The 20,306-nt window shown below is 35.0% G+C and overlaps 1 protein-coding gene across 1 annotated transcript; it reads left to right on the forward strand.

Moving 5' to 3' along the window:
• Positions 1 to 42: 42 nt before the first annotated feature.
• LOC110372662 (ubiquitin-conjugating enzyme E2 H) lies at positions 43 to 20,044 on the forward strand. The gene is made up of 5 exons (XM_021329555.3): positions 43 to 283; positions 10,913 to 10,989; positions 11,381 to 11,548; positions 12,856 to 12,984; positions 15,141 to 20,044. The coding sequence occupies exons 1-5, from the start codon at positions 231 to 233 to the stop codon at positions 15,314 to 15,316; spliced, it is 603 nt and encodes a 200-aa protein (XP_021185230.1). The 5' UTR covers positions 43 to 230; the 3' UTR covers positions 15,317 to 20,044.
• The last annotated feature ends 262 nt before the right edge of the window (positions 20,045 to 20,306 follow it).

Below are 20,306 nucleotides of genomic sequence, written 5' to 3' on the forward strand. Positions count from 1 at the left end.
CTAAAATTGGTGCTTTTCCCACAGTTTTACTCGTTTTGCCAGTGGGCAACATCGATTTCATTACACATCATCTTCGAAATTTTAGTCTATGGTTTGTGTCCATTGTTTTTCTACAATGTTATTTTTCTGACTGCTGCTGGTGGACGAAAAATTGGTTTCGCTGCGTCTAGTGTGAGTTTGTTCTAGTGTTCGTGTTCGATATTGTGATTTATTAGTAATAGATCACGAAGATGTCGTCACCGAGCGCTGGGAAACGACGCATGGACACCGATGTCATCAAACTGTATCCTTTCTTTGTTATCGTCATTACAAAGAACCTATTGCGTTCGAGGGCCACCATGTAAATAAGTAGCTGGTAGGGCCGTCAGCTGATTGTCACGACCCTTTATAAAATCAATATGGGGTGTGTTTTTATGAACATTTCTTTGTTGTACACCCGTGCAAAGTTATTAATAACATTTTATTTGAAGGTTCTTATTGATGTAGACCTTTGCCTATTTGTCTGGGTAAGGAGCGTGCATTCTTTTCACGTCTCCGTGGGCCAACGTATCTATATATAACGCGTTGATAAACTAGTAGGTAGGTGCGTTACGTTAGCGCAGAACTCTTCCGTATACTAGGTGGCGTATATTTCGTAATTCACTATGTAGGCCATGGTCTCGATTGCGCATTTTTTTTTCTCTATGTTTATGGCTTGGGGCATTAACAACGGATTACAGTCTATTATGCGTAATTAATTGTTAATGCATGGAGGTTTACTGTCCCTTGTTATTTCTTTGTTGCATTATCTTTTGTCAGCAAACAAGTTTATATTTGTATTCAAATACTCATCATTTTCATTGATATACTTTTGATTTCATATAGAATGTTTTGGAACATTCTGATATTTTTAGGTACACTCTAAATATAACTTCCTTACACATAAACAACTGTGTAAATATTTACCAAAGAAGTTTCTTGAAAACATGTTGTTTATGAAAAAGAACATCTTAAAATTTTATTATTATCTGCTTATTAAATAAATTTTTATGATAAACAATTCAAGATCAACTAAACTTTTTCTGATAAAAAATCATTGGTATGCATAGCTAACTATAACTATTTATGTATTGCCTATACAAACTCTTTAATGTATCTAGGTACTCGGTCTATCAAGCACAAACTATATAACCATCTCAACACTACAGTCTCCAAAATGTGTAATGCCATCAATCCCGGTGTTAACTTTAGTATTTAATTCTATGATAGATAATCTTCCTTCCTCTAAAATCTTTTATCGTAGCAAAATAATATAATTTTAATCAATAAACAAATCCTGTGCTGCATCTCTCTATTCAAGGTAAACTCAAAAGCTATTCATCTCATCTGCCTAGCCTTTTTCCAACTATGTTGGGGTCGGCTTCCAGTCTAACACGTGCAGCGAGTACCAGTACACTAAAATTCAAAAACTACGGAAAAGATCAACATGCTAATTTCACCAATAGGTAGAGGGATTCGTCAGCAAGGTTTTTGTATTTAATTTATGCCATGCAAATTCAGGGTGGTTTACCAGTTTATCTTATAAACCAGTCTTATTTCCACTTCCATTGTAGCCAGTCATTTTATTATATCTCTGGTTGTATTTTTCTTACAATCTAATATGAGTCATACTTGTTTTGTTTGAGTAAACTATTCTAATTAACACTATCTGCTTTATAAATAGGCATTTGCTAATCTTTTTTTTTATTTTGGCTAACTGTAAGAATGTAGGTATTTTATTTATTCTGAAATTATATTCAGTTTTTATTAATTTCTTACAAGCCAAATTAATAAATTTTCTAGACTCATATCCATTACATTACTGAGTCCTACATATAATTTTATATGTGGAAAGAAATTAATTTCCTTGAATTAAAATCTTTCATTATTTTTCATTAACTCCATTGCCTTTTAATTTTTTTCTGTTTTCTTCTAGAAGCTTAAAACCTTTTTGGAAATAAAAACACAGAACATAGACAATTGACCCCTATTCTGAAATATAATATACAATTATATAGTTCAATAAAACAGTAAAATTGTTTAGTCATTGTAAAAAACTGAGATAAAATCATTGAGTTCAACAAACTTATGCCCGATACTGAAATTAATTAGTTAAAATATGCACAGTAACCTACCTAATATCATTTTGATAGATAAAAATAAAGACGTTACAGATCAATGACTCTTAATTATTAATAAAATAATAAATTAGTATCTCAAACTATGTAATAAAAAAGTAAAAATATTTTTTGTGTACCTATTTAATTGTAAACAAACAAAACATTACGAATCGTAAACAGTTTTTTCTTTCGATAAATGAACTTTAAATTAAAAAAAAAAATGGTTTCTCCAATACTGAATACTATTTTATGGCATTTTAAAATATTTTTCTTTTGTCAACCAAACGTCTTTTTTCTTTGGAAAAAAAAAACTTGAAAACGAAAAAAAAAATTCAAACAATAACAAAATTAACTAGCATAGCACACATGACTTGTTAAAAAGAAACAAAAAAAGCAGCAGCTTTCTAACGGTAATAATATGAAGGCATAGAGAACTTTTTGTGTTGTTGTTTTGTAATAAAAAAGTAATTAGATACAAGTACCTGCATACATTTCGTGTTCAAATTCCTCTCGTATTGTTAACTAGCTTTCGCCCGTAGTTTCATCATTCATCATCATCTCCCGAGCCTTTTCCCAACTATGTTGGGGTCGGCTTCCAGTCTTACTGGATTCAGCTGAGTACCTGGTACAAGGAGCGACTGCCCTATCTGACCTCCTCAATCCAGTTACCCGGGCAACCTAATACCTACTCCTTGATTAGACTGGTATCAGACTTACTGGCTTCTGACTACCCGTAATGACTGCCATTACTCGTATAAAATAAAAACCTGCAGTCCTATTCTAGGCATAGGCTACATCTTTGCGCACTGTACCGCAAAAGATTGCTCAAAAAGAAATTGTCGGTTTTCGAAAAAAAACAACGACTTTCTCTCGAAAGTAACCGTCTGTGTGTTACGCAATCACGCTAAAAACCTGAACCGATTGAGATGAAATTTGGCATAGAGATAGTTGGAACTTTGGATACAAGCCCACGTTTTATCCTGATGATGGGAATAGTAGGGAAACTAGTAATAAATATATATTTTGTAATCAAATACGTTACCGATATCGTAATAATTACAATACTGTTGTTTGTGGTAATTGTGACCTTGTAAAATTGTTATCATTGTTTCTTTTTACATATAAAATAACATTACGAATAGTATGGTCTGAAGAGCGGTTTAATAGAGGACACAAATTGAAATTGTAGTTAAAGTTACTATAAAATAAATTTAATAAAAATCTAGAACATTTCAGAATTTGAGTGAGCAAAGAAGCTACATGAAAAAGTATACAGAGTCGATTATTCAAACTTGGCTGCAGAACAGCAAATTTTGATCGGCAAAACATTTACAAAAGAGCTCCCAAGCCCATCCTTCCCAGCAATAGCACATAGACACTTCCTAAACATATAGGAAAATGTCTGCTATTTGTATGTGAGAAATGTCAGTGTAACCAAGGGGTATTGGGTTGCCCGGGTAACTGGGCTGAGGAGATCAGATAGGCAGTCGCTCCTTGTAAAGCGCTGGTACTCAGCTGCACCCGGTTAGACTGGAAGCCGACCCCAATATAGTTGGGAAAAGGCTCGGGAGATGATGGTGTGTGTGTGAGAAATGGTGGAATAAACTCCAAAACATTTTTGTTCTCCAATCTTTTCGCTATAATGATTACCTATAGTTACTCATGAAGTCACGATTAACTTTGCAGTCGCAGGCAGGGCCATATCGTTGATATATTGTGACGTGTATACTCACTTATATGTACTATGTGCGTCTACACGTGCGTCACACATTGAAAACGTAATAATGTGATGGCAAGCTTTGTTTGCTTTACGATTTATTTAAATATTAAAAAAAATGATCCAAAAATGTGGATGTTCGGCAGATGTGGTGATATCGATAGGCATATACACTCAGAATGGTAATGAAGTTAAATTGTTGTTAATATGAATATTATATATATTATATGCAACACGCCTATATTTATATGAAAAGGGGGCGTGGCAACAGATGCGAGCGTCATAGCTTTTGCCATCAGGCGAATACTTGGTGAGACCAACTACCCTTAGCAGCATGTAAGGGTGGTCCACCTCAAACTCTCTTTAACTCATCAAAGTTATTTACTCCCGCATCCCGGAAAACTATTAAGTACATACATACACGTATCCGGGTAAAAAGTAGCTAATTGCCTTTTTTTAAATTCTAAACGCCCTGTTCTCAGGTACTACTAAAGCGATTTGAAAAATATTTTATAATTTTTATCCGGGTGCGCCGATTAAATCCGAAAAGACGTAGGTGGAACTGGTAGATTATTCTCACAACACTGTTAGGCTTAATAAGTAAAACTGATCCTTCTAAATCAATTCATATTGGCTGACTCTTTGTCGCCTTTCCACAGGCTATTTTATGGCATCCCATAACCGTTCTCCTTTTGGGAGGAATTTAACCACCCCAAAAACTGCTACCTTGTCGAAAATAACATTATTAGGAAAACTTCCAGTGCAATAAAACGATTTTACGGCGTTTATCACGCACCTAGCGTCGGCTATTGATTTACTCGATACAGACTACTCGAATGCATATTGAATTAAACAGGGACGCGATTCTACTAATTTTACTTACGACATACGATTCACATCCGACTGAGATCCAATCACGACTCAATTACGATTGAAGCGTATGCATTCCGCTATTTTTTCTTTTAAATAATTGTTTTTATCCGTTTCTGTGCTTCAATAAAGAATCATATTGTCTGCAAATTATTTACGATTGCAATTTGATTGTAGGGCTAACTACCGTATAGACCAATCGCAAACCAATCGAATGTCATTAGAATACGACGATGTTAGTAACAGACTGCCCGCTAAGGTTACAACTGCTATTGCCATTCAATTTCTATTCAATTTTGACATTATTAACTTAGCAGAATTGGGCCTCAGACCGACTGAATGATGCTAATTTATAACTGTGGTTAGTCTAAGGCTAATTGATGATTTATGTAACTACAGTTTTAACACTGTCTGGATTTACTTTGTCTTGATTTTAATTAGTGAAAGGAATGTGATTTACTGCAATCGTTTTTATTCAGCTGTTGAGTTGAAGGAAAAATTTATGTGCGATCTCTTTCGGCAACATTGCAAGTATTTTCTATCTAGCTGTTTCACCCGCGTCCCGTGGGTACTTCTGTCCGTACTGGGATACAATATAGCCTGTTACTCGGGAATAGAGAATTTATTTTTGTAAATCGGTTTAGTAGTTTCGGAGCTCTAGGGTACAAAGAAACTTTTTTTTTATAACTAGCGCAGAAACGGCAGATAATGTTGAAAAATTGAATTTAAACTGTTGAAAGGTTTCAGAGAATTCAAACTACACGCTATCAGGTTTTCATCAAATACAGGATACGCCCTGAAAAACTGCACTAACTATTTGCAATACCTGGAAAACGTAATGAATAGGATGCAAAGCTTGCGGGATTCGTTCCGAGTAAAATCAATAATGTCCGTGGACGGTATTAAAATATACGTACAATTTACGATTGGTACTGCTTTTTCAGTGGTTTATTTTATTCCATGTATTTTTACTTTACGTCTTCTTTTTAGCGAATGCTCTGCATGAAATTGCTCTCTCTAAGCCTCTCAAAGCCTGGCTCGAGGGTATAGAAAAAAGTGTATCCTCCCTTTGTCATCCTGATTACTGCATTTTCCAAGTACCAATAGTGTAGAACTTTTAAAAACACCATGCCAAGCTTACTATAACATGAAACTCCAAGGATCAAAACAACCCCACGTCTAATTAGGTCACTAGATATCCCGATAGCTTTTCACCAAATAACCGTCCAACTTCACTAGAAAATCGCACCCTATATTGATGATATATCATCATCATCTCAGCCATAGGACGTCACTGCTGAACCATAGGCCTCCCCCTTAGATCTCCACAGATACCTGTTGGAGGCGACTTGCATCCAGCGTCTTCCGGCGACCTTTATAAGATCGTCTGTCCACCTTGTTGGTGGACGTTCTACGCTTGCCAGTCCGATGATGATGATATATTATAGTAAACACTAAACCATAATAAACACAGGTTTTCTAAAACACTACTGCACTTTGGAGGTCGGTAAAAGGCTCAGAACTATTGCCACATAAGTCCTAATGACTACGTTTCGGTAAATTATTTTGTCACGACTATTTGACTGCATATTTCACAAGTGCATTCTGTTATTGTTATAACTCACGTTTTTTATAGATAGCGCGAATTAGGCAATTGTTTTTTTTTAATTAATGTATTCGATAGTGTAAGGTTTTCATTGATAGAAGAAATTATTTGTTGCCACGCGACTGGTTTGCTGTTAAAAGCTTCCGTTTCCGTTTTACCAGAAGTTTCTATCTCATCAAAACATTTTTGCTTAGTGAACTTACCAACAAAAATCGTTTTAAAAATTAAACCCGAGGCTGTATTGGCTCAGACTTCAAAGAAAATCTATCATACCAATTTTCAAATAAGAAACAAATTGAAAACTCCTTCACTTTCGATCTCCCGATTCGAAACTGCACTCTCATCTCAATTGCCGGCCATTGACTTTTCTAAGAGGCTGTCTAGTCAGTAAAGGATCCCAATTTGTCAACCCCACCTGTTACGCCCTCGACTAGACGATAAATTGTAAAAAATAAAATTCTTTTGAGAATTTTGCAAACCGGAGACGCCAGAGAGGCATAGCAATATGCCTTCTGCTCTGCTAAGGGTACGAGAGCTCCACTCTTGCGTATGTTAACGATATGGTCAAGAATGCATGAGTGAGCTATCCCTATTTGATGCATTGCCCCCTTGTATTAATTGGCAGATTTTCGCATAGAGTATGTGCTCTTAGCGGCTTCGATTGGTTAAGTGCTCTGAGATATAATCCCCCATATTTTCATCGTTTTGGCAATCAATTTGAGCTAGCTGTTTTGTTGCTCCCCATATCATTTGACCCTAAAGTTCATACACCTCAATTTACTGATTTGGTGTAAGTGAATTCTGATTAATAGTTTAGTAATTTCTTAGAACTTTTGTGGTTATTTTAGACGATTCCAGAGAGTTTTCTTGAATACAAAAGCATCTTCGGAAAACTTTCGCGATATTTTATTCATACCTTCAGAAAGGATCGCCGCTTTTAAGGCGACGTTTTTCAGCATAACATTTCATTTATTGGTCATGTTTATTTTTGTACTACCACTCGTCCAATTGTAATGACAATATCATCATTTTTGCAATTCGTATTTCTCATTTACATTTTTCAATCTGAGTTACTGACATTCACCAATGTTATTTTATTTCCATTACTGCTCTCGTTATCAACATCTGAATTAACTTTTGAACTGTTTTTACTATTGCAGTTTTTTCTCTTAATGACGTCATGCCTGACATTGTGGCTGACCAATACTAGTAAATAATTCACGTTACCAATTATGCGTCTATGAGTCACTCTGTCGCAAGTTAACTCAAATATTTATGCAAAGTAATGTTTACAGGCTTTGCAAACCAGTTACTGGTGCGAATATTATAGCATTTATCCTAGCATTGATATTGTAATATTAATGGACCCTCTCATATCCGCTATTATTGACACTATTTGTCCATGTAACATTTAGTAAAACGCGAAGTGTTCGCAATTTCATTTACTTATTAACACGCTTATTACAAAGAATTTCAATGGTTTGACTGTGGGGTTTATTTTATTTTTCTCAGTTCCTACATAAAAAACCACGAACGCAAGTACCACGCAATCATAAGTTGCCAGCACATTACTCCCATCCCGCATTCAAAACTGGAAAGCTCGGGTCCCCAACCTCCATACTCGGCCACTCTAGTTTCAGACAAAGAGCAGACAAAATCGATTGACAGCCGTCTGCAGTACACTTACATAATTAATAGCATGCATGTAGATACACCTACCAATCATTTGCATCGCCCGGCAACAGGCGGGTTGCGATTTCGACATTTTGTATCGATTCTATTGGTGGAATCGAATGACCGAATATAATGGTAGTGAAGTGATTTTATTTTGTCATGTTAATTGTGATTTTCGCACGCGAATAGGTCCAATAACTTGGGTTAATTGCCATTTTATTTAAAACTGTAATGCAGAAAATAACCTCATAGAACATGACTTTAAATAACGCCTTTTTGGCATCTTCTGGGTACTAAGATCCCGCCATATTGTGCTTTTAGTTTTGAAGAGTTTGCATCCAAAGTTGAATAGCTTCTGAGAAACCTTGTTTTAAAATCTTTTTTTTTAAATTGAACTGTAGACTTTAATTACCTAACGAGCCCTAGTGTCGAGACTTTTTTTCCGATTCAATCCTGAACGTCTTTTAAAGTGGACTTCCTAAGTAAACAGCAACATTTCACACGCCAGTCCAGGGTCCATCTGCACCTATCTGTTGTTGTTTCCCATATCTTATCTTCCGAGATTGTCACAAACACTCGTAGTATGACCAAGCGTTACTCGTCTATCGCTACGTACACTTGTGTTATCTTACTATCGTGTTTTGTAAAAATGCGTAGATATTGTTATCAGGGTAGAGTAGACGATAAGTCGGTGCTGTCGTGTCGGGTATTCTTCTGTCAATTGAGTTTTCCGTGGCAGGCATATGGTACTCGAGTTAATAGTAGTGCCAATGTTTGTTCCTTGTAGCAACTTGAAAAATCCATGGAATAATATGTTTTGTTAAAAATGGCATCAGCAAAGAGCCTAAGAAAAATATGTATGTCCTAATAAAATACGAAACATATTCCGCTTTTTTGACGGGCTAATCCAATTTTCTTGGAAGCTCTAAGCTCTAACATAAAAACGGAATATACATTAGTAACGAAACCTTAATACTCAGCTAGATGTCTGTAGAAAACTCGAAAACCTTTTCTGGCAATCAGAAAGACAGGAAACTTTCATATTGTTATGAGCTCCTAAAACACATCATGACAAGTTGACCCAGTAAAAGCGACAACACCATAACAAGAGTTTCCGGGATAGAAATAACAGTCCTTTGTATATTAGGTGCACAAAAAGGAAGTGACGATAAGGATGATAAGATTATGTCTGCTAACTCCTCGTCGTTATGACCCAGTAGGACGATTTTTGTAACGTAAAATATTTTTGGACTTTTTACTGCGGCCTGTAGGAACCCATTTTTGGCAAAATGGTCCATATGTTTATTAGAATAGATATGAATATCGTTGTTATATCTTGATGCCATGATTGTGGTCGTAATTTTGTTTTTAAGAAATAACTTTAAGGGACTACTCCAAAATAAGAAAGGGAAATAATGGGGGTGCATCGTCCGATCATGGTATCTTTAAGGGATATTGATAAGCATATTGGCCCATATTGTTATCATATTTATAAATTGACTAGCTTGAGCATGCTAACGGATAAAAAGTATAAGCCTGTGCATGCCTTCCTAGATACAAGGCTCATCGAACTAACGCGTTCAAGCAAACAAACTTTTCAACTTTATAATGTTAGTATAGATTTATACAAAATAATGAATTTGTATAATGAGTAGGTATTACTGAATACAGCAAGCTTTTACTTCAACACAAAACCTTCACGTTCGACTGGTGCTCTTGTTACCACTTATCTACCATTTGCAGGATGCAATTAAAAATTAATTAGTAGGAGTATCTAAACAAAACATTATTAAGTAAGCCAGTAGCCTACTACAGTGTTACTAGTTATTTGTTACTAAAACTTATTTTAATGAATAGCTTTCAATGGGGTATAAATACGGGCTACGAAAAGCTATTTTTTCTCGAACAGCTTAGGAAATTAATTTGATGATAATCTTAACAAGTTATTAGCTGACACCTGCGCGTGATGTGGGAACGACTCGGCGCACCCGGATAAGAATCCTGCAAGGCCTACCTCAATAAATTGGCTATTTCAAAGTCAAATGTTTTTATTTCAAATAGGCCTTTTCAGGCTCCTATAACGTCACACTAGAATCTAGTATGCATCTAGTGACTAGATGCATTTAAAAAAAACTTGCTTAACAGGCGCAATCAACCAAAAATAAAATACGTTTAACTAATGAAACTACAAATAAAATGCCATGCCCATTTTCGAAATGCTATTCATAGTTACTTCACATTATGGGGTTTCATTTAGATTATGCCCTTTTAATTCACCAGGGTGTCATTACCAGTTGACTGACTAAAAGATTGGTGGACGACTGACTTTAGCTTGGGATATGGCTAAAATTAACTTCTAATTAACCTGTCTTCTATAATTAGAAGATTTTAATAATGTAGGGACGATGTTAAAATTTTGGTTGGAGAATTAGGTGACTTTAGAGAAAACTTGTTTTTGCTATACTTATCCCAAATCAAATCACTTTTATTTGTCAACAATAAATAAAATACATTTATTTCGGACAACAATAAAAAATGTCTTATTTTTTGAGTCACAGATTGCAATGAAATGAATGCCTGAAGGCGTAGAAATATGCAATTATGATGATATTATTATACTTATCACAATTTTTTACCAAAGAATCAGACTAAAATGAGGAATATTTTTTTATAAATTATTGTTTAGGTATAATGTCAAAAAATGACGCATTATTATCACATTTATCACAACCCTTTCTTAATCTTTTATGTTTTTTTTCTCAATACATATACACCATGATTCCTAAGCATATTTCCCTCAGAATTTTCCTAGAAACCCCTTCACATTTTCTTCCATATATTGTTACATACTGTGTTATTTCTTCCCGATTGTTATTCTACCGTATTTCCTTAACATTTACGCTACAGTATCGAAAGTAAACATGAGGTGACTATATTGGGAGGACTCAACGAGTTCTGCGTGAAATTCTTCGGCCCACCAGGCAGTAAGTATTACTGTTTTTTATTGATTTTTTTTTGATTGATTCTGGATGAGCGTGATTGACTTGTATTGTAAATGGTTTGATTGATTCATAATAAGAGTGACTGTTTTCTAAATGATTTGATTGATTCAGAATATAAACCAGACGCAAAAATGTATTAAAGATTGCAATGACATTACTTTGAATATCAACATTCTTTTATTTGCTCGTAATTATTTATTGAAACATACAATTTAACACATAACCAGCATCACATATTCTTTAATGCAAACATTTTCATAAAATATAAAAAAATCCTCATTTGTAAAATTAAATACCGCTTCCAATTATACATCTACATTTATGATATGATTGATTCAATATACCACCTGATTGATTCACTTCCCAATTCCAGCACCGTACGAGGGCGGCGTATGGCGGGTGCGCGTGCACCTCCCCGATCACTACCCTTTCAAGTCTCCGTCCATTGGGTTCATGAACAAGGTCTACCATCCTAACATCGACGAGGTCTCGGGAACCGTGTGTTTGGATGTCATCAATCAGGCTTGGACTGCTCTTTATGGTGAGATTGATTTATTTATATGTATATTTTACTAGCCGTTTTCCCGCGGTTTTACCCGCGTCCGGTGGTAACTCCTGCCCGTACCGGGATAAAATATAGCCTATGTTACTCGTGGATAATGTAGCTTTCGAATGGTGAAAGAATTTTTCAAAACGGTCCAGTAGTTTTTGATCCTATTCATTACAACCAAACAAACAAAGTTTTCCTCGTTATAATATTAGTGTAGTTTAATCTGTTTTTCTTTTTCCCACTCCCTAGTGGTTTATCTTTAGTTGCTAAAGATGTCTTATTGGGAAGTTGGTTCATCATTTTTCTTCCGAACCGTGACACTAGGAAGCGGTGAAAGGGGGTCGTTTTTGTTGGTGCTGTCCAAAGAAATTTTACGTGAAAAAGTGCTCATTTAATTTGGCTTATCTTAATAAACGAATCTAACTGGGCTTGTTGCATATGAATGTCAAAGGAGTTGATTGTAAGGGCATCCTTAAGATGACCATCATGTCATGACGAGTTCCCCCATGTCTCTTTGGTAGTCGTTTACTAATACTTAAATCCTGAAAACCTGATAACCAATCTAGCCTCTGCTCAGGTAACTATTGCGGAAATTGAATAGGTAGACTTTCTATGCAACATAGTTGGGAAAAAAAAAAAACAAAGTTTGCCCCAACATAGTTGGGAAAAGGCTAGACGGATACTGATTTATCCTGAGGTTACATTGTGGATGTAATGGTAATAAAAAATCCTGTACCTTGCCTTACTATGACATTGTACTGTTATACAATAAGTAATTGTATTTGTAATTATGAAGGTTCCGGTATTAATGTTGATTATGGTTTTCCTTGATGGCTTTATATTTATTGTCATTGTACAATTATTGGTTGTGTTTTTATAAACAGTAGGATAATGATTTTTATGAAGTTATTGGATCTGAATCATTGAGTGAACCTTTGAAGCTACCCTATTTTAGTGGGATTCTGTGTAAGTGATCATAAAAAAAAACTGCTCTCCTCTCTCTCTGCAGCTGAGATTAAGTATGTTACTGTCTGATAAAAGCACTTTCAATTTTGCTTCAGTCCAGTTCAGAATGCCCATCTGAAAATCTGCTTTTCGACTTCGCAACAAACAGAAGGAATTTTCAATTCGTTGTCATCTTTTTTCCGTTTACAATAATTTCTAATCTGCCTATGCCTATTTATTTAGCATTTAGGGCCTTGAAATGATTTCTTAATTATATGAATCATTTTACAAGACCTCAAGACCAACAAATATTAAAATGTTTCTTATTTAATATATTTCCTACTGTCTTCCAGACCTGTCGAACATCTTCGAGTCGTTCCTGCCGCAGCTGCTGACGTACCCGAACCCCATCGACCCTCTCAACGGCGACGCGGCCGCCATGTACCTGCACAAACCTGAGGAGTACAAGAAGAAAGTATCAGGTAATTATCTGTAATTGTTATATATATAATATTGTAGGGATTGTTCGTTATTATCCTCTCTGAACGGCGACGCGGCTGCCGTGTACAAACCTGAGGAGTACAAGAAGAAAGTATCAGGTAATTATCTGTAATTGTTATATATATAATATTGTAGGGATTGTTCGTTATTATCCTCTCTGAACGGCGACGCGGCTGCCGTGTACAAACTTGAGGAGTACAAGAAGAAAGTATCAGGTATTCACATTAATTACCATCTTTGGCAAGTTGGAAACGAGCTGCTGATTGCAACTGCATGAAATCTAACTAAGAAAAGCACTTCGTGCAAATATATACTAATCATAAGTGCAGAAAATTCTAGCAGTCGCTTCAAGTGCTGTCAAAATTTGTTCGCTTCCAACTTGCACTTTTATATTTACAATAGATTACCTCGTCGTTGTTCTAATGATTGTAAAGGCGGCTGTGGTGTCCCCGGTTGTTAATTGATTTGCATATACACTAGCCGTTTTCCCGTAGTTTCACCCGCATCTCGTAAGCACTACTTCTTGTCTCCGGAATAAGTATAGCCTGCCATCCGGGAGTAGAGTAGCTTGCCGAGTTTTTTTTATTGGTTCAGTAGTTTCGGTGCCGTTCGGGTAATTACATACAAAATCTCTAATCTCCCCCCCTAACCAAACAAAGAAGATAAACATTGCAGTAAAAGCTAAACAATGTAGTATCTAAATTAGGTCTGGAAGCCACTCCATGAAGGGACACGTGTAAGCTATAAACATGTCTAAAACATATAAATAATATTCACTTTCAACATTAATGACATTGAATAGTTATTGCGTAGCAAAGTTCTGGAGTGGATGATTAAAATTGACCAATAGGATTTTTCTCCTTGTATGTATAATTACGCGCGTCCAGTGAAAACTGACTTCCTGTACCTGGATAAAATAAAGCCTATGGTACTCGGGGATAGTCCCGGTTTCCACCAGTGAAAAAAGTTTTTAAATCGGTTCAGTAGTTTAGTTAGAACAAAGAAACATAAAATCCTCTTCATAACATTACTTTGACATTAACTAGTTTTTTGCCGACGGTTTGACCCGGGCCCGCGAGACTTACTTCCCATACCCGGTCAAAAGTACTATATAACCTTCCTCGATAATTTGGCTAACTAAGACTGGAAGAATTTTCACAAACCGGTCTAGTAGTTCCTGATATTACCGCGTTCAAACAAACCAACTTTTTAGCTTTACAAGACTTAGGTACATATAAAAAAAATTTAGTTCATACCACTATATTTTACAATCAGCTGTTCCAACATATATCTATATTTTCTGATCATAGAGCGTACTATATTTTCCCATTGACGAGTGCAAATATGGCTGCTAGCCAAATACTATACACTTGTGTATTAATGTGTATGTTCGTGCGTAGTATTGTGATCTTGCCAGCTTTGATGGACTGGTGATTTGGGGAAATGGTGAAATGTTGAGAGAGTGGGGAAAATTCTGGAAATACTTTAGCGGGTTGATTGAATTTGGGGGAGGAGTCCTGTTTTCAAGGGTCGGTCAGGTTTTCTAGTCTATATGACATAGAATTACTTATTACAGATGTCTGAAAAAATCTAGTTATATTTTCTATCTAACTAATTATAATTAAAATCCAGGCTAGTCATGTTATTTTATTAAATAATAGCCGTTTTCCCGCGGTTTCACCCGCGTCCTGTGGGAGCTACTGCTCGCACCGGGATAAAATATAGCCTATGTTATTTATTTATTTAAGCTTTATGCAACAAAAATATTACATAGGCGGACTTAATGCCATAGGCATTCTTTCCAGTCAACCTTAGTTATTCGCAGATAACAGCTTTCTAATGGTGAAAGAATATTTAAAATCGGTCCATTAGTTTTTTAGTTTATCCATTACAACCAAACAAACAAACAAAGTTTTCCTCTTTATAATATTAGTATAGAGAAGTGTCTTTGGAAAAAGACTCGTGATTCTCTCTATCTATAGTCTATACCATTCTTTCCAGTAACACACTTCAATTACAGGTTTAAAGACGGGTTAAAATTATCTCTGGAATAAAAAAGTTCAAAGACTTGATAGACTTGAAAGAAGATCTCGTTTATATTATTGTAATCTCCACTCAAAAACAACCCCGCTTTCAGACTACGTCCGAAGATTCGCAACAGAAGAGGCTCTCCTCGAAAAAGACGCCATCACGGGCATGGGCGGCGCCACCCCCGCCGCCTCCGGCGCCGCGCGGGCCAACGGCGCCAACACCGACACCGAGAGCTCCATGAGCGAGTTCAGCGACGACGAGGCCCACGACATGGAGTTATAACACACAACACCACAGATAAATAACACTTGCTCACTGCTCACTGCCTTGTGTGTCTAAACGGTTTGTTTGTGGTCTAATGTCACACTGGTTTGACAGTTGTATTCAGTGTTGCCATTGGTTCTTTTTTTTTATGTGGTATTTTTGTGGCTGGTTGCACTGGTTGCTGATTGGCTTTGGTAGCCTTTCAGGAAGTTAGCAATATCTGGCAGAAATTATAAGCAGTCTTTATCTATAATAATATATAACTAAATGACACTGTCGGTAGCCAGTGAAACCGAGCCTTAATCTGGTAAATGTTCAAGTGAATTTCAACTTCTTATTGTGTCCAATTTATATGACTCATTTATCAATGTGTGGACGCATACTTTAACTTTTTTCTTTTATGGACTTCTAAGTAAAGGTTTTAATAGTACTTCAATGCAAATCTAGTCTGCTATAACAATTACTTTACATTTTAAACTACTCTATATTGTGTCCACTATAATTGAGATTTTGTAAATACATAATAATCAATGTTGTTATCCATATTACTAGAAACCCAACTTGGATGTCCAGACAAACAGACTATAGTTAGCTTTTTCCCTCTCTTTCACTCTACTGTCAGACTATATAATGCAAGAAAGAGATGGAAATTAAGCAAATGCTAATTATGATTGTCTGTTTTCTCTTAACTGTCTATAATGTCGTATTGGATAACTTAAATCTTATAAATGTACTGAGCTGATATTTAAAGTATAATATTTAAAAGGCACAGGTAAAATAGGTTGCCACGAATTTATTTAAATCATCACAAGACGGTAAAGATTTTAGGCAGAGTTTGAAAATATTTTGGACAGCCTAGCTAAACTTAGATCAATCTACATATATGTATATGTCTGCATTAGACCACAGACAACGAGAAATACCAACCAAAGCCAGTCTGTAATCATACAGAAGTTCGCTGCCCGTTTTTATTGAAAAAAAAAGTTAAAAAATATATATCACAATGGACCACAGACTATTGCCAATTTAGAAATTAAAAAAAAATGATGCTCAGATTTCCCCGAGGCGGCGAACAGAAAACGCTTTAAATATAATATATATGTATTTAAAATTTAAAAAATACTATGCATGTAATTTTAATGGTTAAAAAACTTTGTCGTTTCGGTGTGTTGGAAAAATGTTAAGGTTATATAGGAATGTGGCTTCTCTTAAATGTCTATGCTTAAGATTAGCGGCGTTAGATTGGAAGTGTTCAAGAAATCGTTGTAAAATGTAGGGTTTTAGGCTCGGATGTTGGGGGGCGTAACTAGGGATGATAATCGCACACTTAGACTTAAAAGGGGGTCAACTCAAAAATCGAGTTTTTTAAGTTATACATACAAACAATCTACCATTTAAAAATATGTTCTGGATGCGTACAAAAACCATTTTACTATATAAAATACACTTCTTCACAAGTAAGGAAAGATCAGTTTTTCGTTTTTTCTGAGAAAAGTGATTTTTTGAGTTACCCTCTTTAGATTTAGGTGTGCGATGTGGAAATGAGGCGAAAGTTTTTCGAAATAGTTGTTCATGGCTTTAGAAGTTAGTTAGGGGATGTTGGCCCTAGTTGCGTCTAGGCTGACTGCTCGAGATCTAGACTGGAAGGCGATTATAGCTGGAAGCTAAGTAATAACCTCTGTTTGAAAGGAGTCGGTATAACAATGTTTCTCGGGCAGTCGGCTCTTTGTGTAGGAATGATGCGAATTTATTCCATGTCTAATATTACAAGTAATTTTGGACAAAAAATACTGAAATTACAGTTCAATAATATTGCATGATGGTGTTTAAAATGTATAATGTACTTGTACTTTTAAGAAATATAAACATCACCGTTTAATACTCAATATAAATTACTTGTAAAATTACAAATGTAATAACTTGCAATTTTATGTAACGAACATTTAAATATTAGATGTTAACATTAAAGACGTATGCTACTCTTAAAAAATAACTTTCGAAAAATAATACTTGTATGTATCATAGACTAACATGACCTCTTTAGTGGGGGTTTTTTGTGGACTGGCAACACACGCGGTGTGAGTGAGCGAGATAGCATTTTGTAAATATCCTATCTGTCCCATAGTTTAAATCCAACTTAATATGAGCCCGACTCGTCGGACTGAAGTCATCATTATATCTCATAGGTATTTAATTTTTTTTTATTAATATGATTTTAGTTGTACTCGAAACAATGTGTCATTGTGGATTGTCGATCTCCCTCTCGTGGCGACTGGGTTGGGCGGAATAACGGCTATTTTATTTGCATATTTAATATATTCCTTTTATATTCAAGAACTTACTGAGCAGCTGCTTTTAAAGACAGTAGTTCAATTAGATATTTTTTAAATACTTTTTCTTCGAATATGTTGCTCATGGTTCTAGCAATTATACAGTTCCACTATTCAAAATTGATAATATCTGTCTCTAATATCAATTATATTCTTTCTACCTCAAAAGTTCGAAACTTTGCACGTTCTCTCACAGCCGGTTTATTTCTGACCCAACCCATATTTTTCGTTGTTGGCAACACTAACATAGATTGTCTATGCTCTCGCCAATGTTACCTGTTGAAAGAATTGGCGTGTTTTTAGTAACAAAACTGTGATTTTCATTTCTTCCCTTGTTTTGTGTGAATGGAAAAAAATAAGTCAATTCGTCGAAAGAGGTTGAGAAATATATATTTAAATAAAATAAAATCTGTACTTAGAATAATTGCTGTTTGACGATTTTAGATTTGTTTGTTGCTATTATTTTTCTTAGCACAATCATTATTTTTTATTGCTTTGAACACCGCCGGTTAGTTTATATTTTATCGGATTTTACTTAGCTGATTTTGCCAACATCTTCCCGAAATTGTATCGTTGTAATATTCTTTGTGGTATTTCCCTATTTGGGTTATATTTGACACTATTGTTCTCAGTATCGTAAATACATTGTGTATTGTGTAAGATAGATAATTTCGAGGATTTTTAGAACAAATTCTCTCTTTTTGGCTGAGTCATTTTCAAACATTATTCGTAAAAATGTCTGCTACAATTGTATCCCTTACAGTCTTATAGCTTGTGTAGTTGTTCTAAATTAATTCTTTTTGTATAAAAAAACAGCGACTTTACAATAGTTTTATGGCGGTGTTTCTGAGCAGATTTCTAGAACGGCAGTCTACGCTTTCACCAAATAAAAATAGATTTTTTTTTCACGTACAGTCGGCCCAAATGCTGGATTTATTTGAAAAATGACAATTTCGGAAGGAATTCGAGAAATATTTTTATTAGTCTTGGTTGTGTATTGTATATTTGTGGCGATATTTTTACCGCAATTACCGAAATTAGCACTAGAATAAAAATAACATCATGTTTAAAAAAAAAAAAACTTGAGGGATATCCAAACTCATTTTTTGCTGTATTTGAAGGTTTCTAAAGGTATGTTAATTTGTCCTTATTCAAATAAATCCAGTGTATCATTTTAAATCTATGACAAGCTATTCCTGCCACTGTTGGTGTTCTAGCTAATTTTGTGATGTTCTTTTTGTTTTTATGTTACAAAATAATTAATTACAAACATTATATTGGTAATAATTAATATTCTTAATCATCTTAATGTGCGCTTCCTTTATTTAAATAATGGTATACAGTGTCAGTCGTACGTATGTTTTGAATATTAAGTAAATAAGACAAATGTATGAATGTCCTAGTATCACGCGGCTGACTGTACCAAACAAAAAAGTTTTAACTACATGACATTATTTTGCAGTAATTTTAATTGACTTTAGCATACATATCAGTGAGTTTTGCGCACGAATCAAAAAGAACATTTCAAAAAAATAAAATCAAAATACAGATCTCTTGAAGGCTTTCGTACATAATGGCTTACAGGAGTGCTATCAGATCCATTGCTTGTTCGGGACACAGCAGAAGTTCTACGTAGCTAGATAAATTGTCAATGTACGTCGCAATAAGCCCAGAATTCGCCATTATGTACTCGGGCCGCGATGTATGACACATTGCGAACTCTAAGTGTTGCAATCGTCTTAATATAAGTCCTTAGGCTATAATATAGAGTTTAAAACAACACGAAATTTATTATTAATGATAGACATTTATCGTATCTTTGAAAACTCAGCCATAATAATATATTATATTTTTGGTAATAAGGAAATAACAAGTTAAAAAATTTCTTAGTTGTACTTTCTCGAAAAAGTTGGGTTGACAGGATTTTTCTGGATTTTTTTGATTTTCGTCCACCCAGCTTTTGTTGGTATGATTCATACAGTTAGATTAAAGTCGCTGTGGTGTCAATGTGTAGCTTGTAATACTTATGAAGTGGTCGACGGAGGTTTTTGAATGACCAAACATTCAAAATTTTAATAGGCGTAAAAAAATAAAAACAAAAAAAAAATTGGCGCCAAATTATAAAATGCAAGATGGCGCATTTAAAAACCTGCGTTTAATTAACAATGGTGACGTGATTTCAATTTAAATAAAAAATAATGATTAATAGGTATTTTAATTCTTGACTGGCGATCTTCACGTCACTATTGTTCGGTTTATGGATATATAATTATAATCGAGGTTGAATATATTACCAAAATATGACGGGCAATCCGCTCGGCAGCACGGAATCATTTATACATGTAACAGAATAAAAGTTTATAATATTATATTTTTATTTCATTACATGTAATAAACTTACGTTATTTTTAAACTATATCTGTCTTTTATTGATTCCTATACCAATATAGTCCCCAGGCCGGCGAACAATTTTTTTTTTGATACATACAAAATTAAGACTGTGAGTGCCTTCCTTACGATGAATCCGACAAACTTTTCTAATGCGCAAAGTTTGGCGCTGCTGCGTTTTTGAATGCTTGATTCCTGGAATTGTCGATATGACGTCACTATGGCTCTTCGTACATACAAGTTAAATTTTTTGAAATATGTCTAATAAACATACTTGCAATACTGTGGTG

This window comes from Helicoverpa armigera, chromosome 26, assembly GCF_030705265.1.
Source record: "Helicoverpa armigera isolate CAAS_96S chromosome 26, ASM3070526v1, whole genome shotgun sequence".
Classification (NCBI taxonomy): domain Eukaryota; kingdom Metazoa; phylum Arthropoda; class Insecta; order Lepidoptera; family Noctuidae; genus Helicoverpa; species Helicoverpa armigera.